The sequence below is a fragment of the Budorcas taxicolor genome, chromosome 23, assembly GCF_023091745.1.
Source record: "Budorcas taxicolor isolate Tak-1 chromosome 23, Takin1.1, whole genome shotgun sequence".
Lineage (NCBI taxonomy): Eukaryota > Metazoa > Chordata > Mammalia > Artiodactyla > Bovidae > Budorcas > Budorcas taxicolor.
Window position 1 is genome coordinate 19991976 of NC_068932.1, and position 8025 is coordinate 20000000.

General features: G+C 46.1%; 1 protein-coding gene across 1 annotated transcript in view; it reads left to right on the plus strand.

The window, feature by feature from the left end:
* Positions 1–4468: 4468 nt before the first annotated feature.
* Positions 4469–8025, plus strand: part of CNNM1 (cyclin and CBS domain divalent metal cation transport mediator 1) — a 66718-nt gene continuing 63161 nt past the window's right edge. The window contains exon 1 of the mRNA XM_052660971.1: positions 4469–6032. Coding sequence (XP_052516931.1) covers positions 4469–6032 — 1564 coding nt within the window. The remainder of the gene's footprint in view (positions 6033–8025) is intronic.

Here is an 8025-nt window from a genome sequence, read left to right on the forward strand (position 1 = left end):
GTTCATGGGGTGGCAAAGAGTCAGACATGATTGAGCACATAAGGACTTGGAGGTGGGGAGGAAAAAGGAAAAACATGTTTACAATTAGTTTTAATAAGGGAAACCATGTTATAATGATGAATGAAAAGAAACAGAATACTATAGTTGTAGAAATATATGTGTGACTATGTAAGATGGTGTATGTAAATGGGCAAAGATATGACAGGTAGCTGTAGTAGCGTATTGTGTAAAATTGTGTGGTACAGTGGCTTGAATCTAACAGATTCAAACAGAGAATCTAAACTCTGCCCTTGATTGTATAATCTTGGCTAACATGGTATTTAATCTCTCTGTAGTTTAGCTTCCTCGTATAAAGTGGAAATAATTATAACACTTACTTCCAAAGGTTCTTCTGAGAATTAAATGAGTTAGTTTATGCCTAATACATAGTAAGGGTTAACTGGTATTGTTTTCTTAACTTTTTAAGCTGTACTCTCTGAACTCAAACTGTGTATCCAACTGAGCACCACTACCCACCAGCAACAGGAATTTTGCAAAGTTACCCAATCTGAGGCTAGGTTGTCTCATCTGTTGTGAGAATTAAAAGGGATAATGTACTTGGCACAGGGTAAGCACTTGATAAATGTCAACAGATTATATTCTTCAGTTCAGTCAGTTCAGTTCAGTCGCTCAGTCATGTCCAACTCTTTGCGGCCATTCTTAGGGATATTATTAATACATTGTCATAGTTTTAAAAGTGTTACAAAAAAGAAGATACAAAATATATGTTTCATGTTCTTCCTAATATTTAAATTCTTCCACTTTCATTTTATTTCATTTTGGGTATAATCTGCCCAGGCTTTCCTCTTTGTCCTAGGTTATATACTTGCATGCACTTTGAACATCTCTTTCATAGATAGGTAAGCAATTTCTGGTTCACATCTGTCTTTCTTAGGGGAATCTAAACTCAGTGATGGCAAGGATTATTGAATATTAACAAGTATTTATTGAATGAGTGAACAAGTAATGAAGTAAATAAAAGCATTTTAATACATATATTCTGAAATATCTTAGTCATGAGGTTAAAGGCAAGTATCATTTCCTCCGTCTCTCTGGGAACTGAGGATTTGCCCACTTTGTAGGCTAGAAAGATAGTCAACATCCAGATTCTAGAGAACTGTTTTTGGCAGCTCTTTCTTCCTAGAATCACACTGCCTGAATCTGTCCCCAGGAATCGTTTCAGCTACAGTAAAGCTTTGGAAACCCAGTACTTTTCCAGAACCTCTTGTTCAGAAAAGGAAAAGTACTCAGTCTCTTTAGATTATCTTCACCTGGTGTACATTAGTCCATACTCACTGATTCATGAAAGAATAAGGACCTTAAAACTGTCTTTCATTTCACAGATAAGGAAATGGGTCCAGAGTCGTGAGTTGACTTTCCGAAGCCTAACACTTGTTAATATAAAAAAATATGCTTATCAAATAATTTTTATTACGTTAGGGAAAATGTTCTTGATATGTTAAATGATAGAAGCAGACTAAAATTGTATGCATAATATATATTCAATTATAGATGTATGTGTTCTTCCCGGTTATCTATGTGGAAAATAAAAAAGGAAATGTGTCAAAATATTTATGTTTATCTCTGCTTGGTGGGGTTAGGTTTATTTTTATGTAAGCTTTTCTGTATTAAAACTTTATATTCAATGGGAATGGAATACTTGATATTAGATATTTAGGTTTTTTAATTCCTAATTGAATATTTTTGATAGCTTCTATTTTGGCACATGTCAGCCCTATGGAGCGAGGGAGCATCAACTTAAAATTCAAAGAAGTTTTACCAGTCATTTCACCCGATCTGTAAAATGGGTACAATTACATCTACTTCACAAGGCTGTGTGCATGTATGTGTGTGTGTGTGAGATAATAGATATGGAATCCCTTTGTAACTCTAAAGCTTGCTAAAGGTGTCAGGTGGTATCATAATGATGATAAAGTCCTGTGACCTAAAAGAGGTGGGAGAACCCTTATGATAACAGGTACCTTTGTGCTGAGAGAGGAGGAAGATCTAAGTGTGAGGATGAAAGTGAGAATGTGTTTTTTGTCAACTTAAACAATCACAAGCCTGACACCTGCACGCTTTCCCCTACATTTTCAATAAATGCTTCAATGTTCCTTCTCCAGATTAAACGTTTCTTCAGTCTCCTAAGCAGCCCATGCAAGAGGCAGCTTGTAGCGCACAGGATCTATGTATTTTAAGGCAATGGCAGCTTTGCTTCACACTCCCTCCCTGCAGTGTGAAAGGCAGCCTATGAGACCAGAATGTGAGCAGCAGCCCACTAAGGCCTATGTAGTCACAGACAAGGAAGGAGGGGGGTTATTTCCACTCTGGATGATAAGCGTTTGTTATGAAAAGAAGGTAATGTTGAGTCTGCACCATATTGAGCTTCATCGTTTGCAAGTCTTTCTCAATCAATATCTTTGAAATTTGATGAAATATAATATTTCACATATGATTTTTTTAAAGTAGTCAGAGGTGCCAAAGGTAGTATGCCAAAGTATTGTTACTTTTATATTTTAAAAGGTAATACAGACCTGTGGTAAATTTACCCAAGAGAAATGATAACATATGTTCACACAAACATTTGCATGCAAACATTTGTAGCAGCTTTATTCACAACTGCCAAAAGCTGGAACTAACTCAAATGTTTTTTAACTGGTAAATGGATAAACTGTGATACATCTATGTAATAGAATGTGGTTAGTTATTCAGTCCTTTCTGACTCTTTGTGACCCCATGAACAGTAGCCCACCAGGCTCCTCTGTTCATGGGATTCTCCAGGCAAGAATACTTGAGTGGTTTGCCATTTCCTTCTGCAATGTAATAGAATACTACCCAGCTATAAAGAGGAATGACCTATTGATAAACACAGCAACATGGGTGACTCTCAACTGCATATTGCTAAGTAAGTATAGGAAGCTAGAGCCAGAAGGCCATATTCTGTATTATTTCATTAATATGACATTCTGGAAAATAAAACTATAGGAGATAACAAATCAGATCAGTAGCTGCTAGATGATAAACAGAAGTGGGGTGGGGGGAGGGCAGAGTTAACCACAAAGAAAAAGAGTGAAAGTTGGAGGATGATGGCACTTTTTTTTTTCTTAAATATTTATTTATTTGGCTGCCTCGGGTCTTAGTTGCCACTTGTTCTCATGTGGGATATTTTGTTGCACCCAGTGGGCCCCAGAGTGCACAGGGTCAGTAGCTAAAGAATGCTAGTTTAGTTGCTCCGCAGCATGTGGGATCTTAGAACCATGTCCCCTGCATTACAAGGCAGATTCTTAGCCACTGGACCACCAGGAAGTCCCCATGACACTAGTATTTATTGTGGTCATTATATGAACATATGTCAAAACTCATAGAATAGTACACCAGGAGATGAATTTTACTATATAATTTTTTTCAAAATGCATAAAAGTAAAATAAGGTAACAAGCCCATGGTAAGTTCAAACAATACAAGGAATTCAGTAAAAAGTCTCGTTCCCATCTCTTTATGGTGATAGAATAGTTCTGCATTTTGATTCAGCAATGGTTATATAAATCTATACATGTGGTAAAATGAGACAAAATTCTTCAGTGCCAATTTCCTGCTTTTGGCATTGTATTATAGGCTTACTCCCCTGAGTTGAACACTGTTACAGATTTCTTGTGTATCCTCTGCATATTAAATCTGTTATTTTATATATGCATGTGTGTACATAAACATTTATACTTACATATTTTTAATACAAACAGTAGCATATGACACACACTGTTCTGCACCTTGATATTTTCAACGATTACTTTGGAGGTATTTCCATATCACAAACACGTGGAGCCACATCATTATTTTTCCTGCTGCATAGTATTCCATCACGCAGTGGAATCACAGCTTCATTCCACAATTTCCAATCAATGGACATTGGGATCTTAAAAAGGATTTAACCTAAGTAATCTGTAAATTTTTAAAACATGAAAGGTCAGCTGAAATTGAGAGGAAACACAGAATCAAGACTTGTCTCCAGAATATCTTTTGACCAGGAGGGGGAACGCAAGAGGCAGGAGGAGAGGCGAAATGCTGGGAAATTTCCCTGGCCAATGGTGAAGTGGAAGGACCAGCAGGAAATTACTGCCTGGTAGGAGCTCGCCCGGGGCGCCCTAATGCTCTAGTAGGAGGCCATGCTTCAAGAGCAGCTTTCCCTAGGCTGCGACTCTGGGTACTCAAGTGGGTCGGGGTCACAGTGCAATGATGTATGACCATCTCCAGCTTCCCGTGGGGACCCACGGCCCGGGCTGGGTCTGAACCCCCACGGCCTCCGGCTCACGCGCGCGGGGGGGCGTACACGTGGTGACCTGCCCGGGGCCGGGTTCCCGGCTTCGGCTCCTCCTCCCTCCAGCTCTTGTTCGGCTTTCTGCAGTATCACGTGCAGCCGCGCCGGGTGCAGGATGGCGGCGGCCGCTGCAGCGGTGGGTGTCAGGCTCCGAGACTGCTGCAGCCGGGGCGCTGTGCTTCTGCTCTTCTTTTCCCTATCCCCTCGGCCCCCGGCCGCCGCCGCCTGGCTACTGGGCCTGCGGCCCGAGGACACCGCCGGAGGCCGCGTGTCCCTAGAGGGGGGCACCCTGCGCGCCGCCGAAGGCACCAGCTTCCTCCTGCGTGTCTATTTCCAGCCCGGGCCCGCGGCGCCCGCGGCGCCGGTACCCGCACCCACCTTTACCCCGGGGGAGAACAGCACCGGCGACTGGGCTCCGCGGCTCGTGTTTATCGAGGAGCCTCCGGGAGGGAGTGGCGCGGCGCCCAGCGCTGTGCCCACGCGCCCCCCGGGGCCGCAGCGCTGCCGCGAGCAGAGCGACTGGGCATCGGACGTGGAGGTCCTGGGGCCCCTGCGCCCCGGAGGCGTGGCGGGCTCAGCCCTAGTCCAGGTGCGGGTGCGGGAACTCCGCAAGGGCGAGGCGGAGCGAGGCGGCGCGGGCGGTGGCGGGAAGCTCTTCTCCCTGTGCGCCTGGGACGGGCGCGCCTGGCACCACCACGGCGCCGCCGGCGGCTTCCTGCTGCGCGTCCGCCCGCGGTTGTACGGCCCCGGCGGGGACCTGCTGACCCCCGCTTGGCTGCGGGCGCTTGGAGCACTCCTGCTGCTCGCCCTGTCTGCCCTGTTCAGCGGCCTACGCCTGAGCCTGCTCTCGCTGGACCCGGTGGAGTTACGGGTGCTGCGGAACAGCGGCTCGGCCGCCGAGCAGGAGCAGGCGCGCCGAGTGCAGGCTGTGCGCGGCAGGGGGACCCATCTGCTCTGCACCCTGCTCCTGGGCCAAGCCGGAGCCAACGCAGCCCTGGCGGGCTGGCTGTACGCCTCGCTTCCGCCGGGCTTCGGGGGCAAGGGGGAGGACTACAGCGACGCGGGAATTCACTTCCCTTGGCTGCCGGCGCTCGTGTGCACCGGCGCGGTGTTCCTGGGCGCCGAGATCTGCCCCTACTCAGTGTGTTCGCGGCACGGGCTGGCCATCGCCTCGCACAGCGTGTGCCTGACCCGGCTTCTGATGGCGGCCGCCTTCCCCGTGTGCTACCCACTGGGCCGCCTGCTCGACTGGGCGCTGCGCCAGGAGATCAGCACCTTCTACACGCGGGAGAAACTGCTGGAGACGCTGCGAGCCGCGGACCCTTACAGCGACCTGGTGAAAGAGGAGCTCAACATCATCCAGGGCGCCCTGGAGCTGCGCACCAAAGTGGTGGAGGAGGTGTTGACCCCCCTCGGGGACTGCTTCATGCTGCGCTCCGACGCGGTGCTGGATTTTGCGACAGTCTCCGAGATCCTGCGCAGCGGCTACACGCGCATCCCCGTATACGAGGGCGACCAGCGGCACAACATTGTGGACATTCTGTTTGTCAAGGACTTGGCCTTCGTGGACCCCGACGACTGCACGCCGCTCCTCACCGTCACCCGCTTCTACAACCGGCCCCTGCACTGCGTCTTCAACGATACCCGGCTGGACACAGTGCTGGAGGAATTTAAGAAGGGTGAGCATGTGGTCTATCTCCTCCCTCCACTCCTCCCCCCTTTAAAAGTATTGGAGTGCTTGCGTGCTCAGTCGTGCCCGACTCGGTGCGACCCTCCGTAGACCGCAGCCTTTCGTAAACACGTGAGGTTTCAGATACCCAGAGCAGCTTCTCTCCTATGGTACCAAAAACTCGAGGAAAGTCCTACCTCATGGCTCCCTGGGTCTTTTCATTGCACTCCTCCCGACCTTCCTTGAGGTTGATTGAGTCCCTGCCTCTTCACAAGATTCACTGCATGCCTCATTCGTTCCATTCCAGTATTTTTTCAGGGCCCACCAATTGTCAGGTATTGTGCAGGTAGGACTCAGGGGCTAATCCTTGGTGGACACTGCATAGCTCCTCATTGCAGGAGAAACCTCTAAAGGTTCCTGTAACAAGTAGTCTTTGCCTTGAACTCTGCGCTCTGGGTGGAAGTTCACCATTTCCAATTCCAGAGCAAACTCCATTGCTGGACAGCTCCAGCTGCTGACAATGTATTTCTTACTAGGAGCAGATATTTATGTCTCCAGAGCTTCTTTCTGGGTCCTAGATTTGCCCTTTGAATCACATAGTGCAAGCCACAGGCATCTTAGCTATTCTTCCCCCATATTGATCTTTCCATCAGCTATGTCTTGGACACAGACCAAGTACCCAGGTTGGAGATGAAAAGTTAACTAAGGCAGTGACATCCTTGGATTTCTGGAATCTGTGGTCTCATGAAGTAAAGGAGATCTAGACCTGAGGAAATATTCTGGTAAAGGAAACCACTAAAAAACTTGCATATCCAAATGATTGGGGTTTCCTTCAGAGCAGTCACATCCCCTGCCCTTGTTGTCATGCCTGTAATATGTTTACTACATATCTGAGGTTTGCCTTTGGAAACTGTCTTCTGAGGTTGAGAATGATTCACTCCAGAAGAATCAGCCTGAAAGCTTTAGGGCTGATCCTCTTGACATTACAGTTTGACTGGTCCCCCTAGTTAACCAGAGTTGACCCAGAAGGACCCTGGGTTGTTTTTGAAAGTCAAATCTACCTTCACGAGTCACCATTGAGAGCTTTCAGAAGACCATCTCACAGACCCTTAAAGCAATTCAAGAAATTATTTGAAAACAGTGACACAGTTAGAATAAGCGTAGAACCTCCCAGAATTTTGAAAGAGGCATTCATCTATACATATGAGTTGGCATGTTTATTGAAATCAAAGCAAAGCAAAAAAATAATCCCTTAACTTTAGAATCTGGTTGCAAATGTAGCTCCCTGTGGCTAGCAGAAATCTCACTTGACTGCGTGTTTTTGATATATTTTTCTGTTTGTCAAAAATTCAGTCTCATTACCTATTTTATCAGCACAGGTATTCTTTGTATATGAAGAATTTGCCTTCAGAGAGAAATCTGTGGTCTTCCTCCTGCCACAACATTTTTAAACAAGTAAAATTGTATTGAATATCAAAACATAACCTGAGAAGGAAGAAAAAGTCAAAAAAGCTACTTTTGATCTCAGATTTGGAGCAAGAACAATCCTGCATTTTGTGTTGATCATGAGAAGGGAAAGGAAAGGTACATATATTGCAGCTGTTTTAACCCAATCTGGGCTACTGTCTCACGCTCTTCTGTCTCCCCCAGGTCCTTCCATGACTCAACCCTACTGCACTTGGAGGTTCATCCATCCATGCTTAGCATTTTTTGGACATTCTGTGTACCCTCCAGAACAGAGTCTTGATTCTGGGCATAAAAGTTATGAAAATTTGTATTAGTTTACTAGGGTTGCCATAACAAAATACCATAGACTGCATGGCTTAAACAACAGAAATTTATTATCTCATAGTTCTAGAGGCTGAAAGTCCAAGATTGAGGTGTCTTCAAGCTTGATTTCTTCTGAAGTCACTGTTCTTGGCTCGAAGATGGCGGCCTTCTTGCTATGCCCTTACAGAGTGGCCGCTCGGTGTGTGTGTGTGTTCTCATCCCTGGAGTCTCTC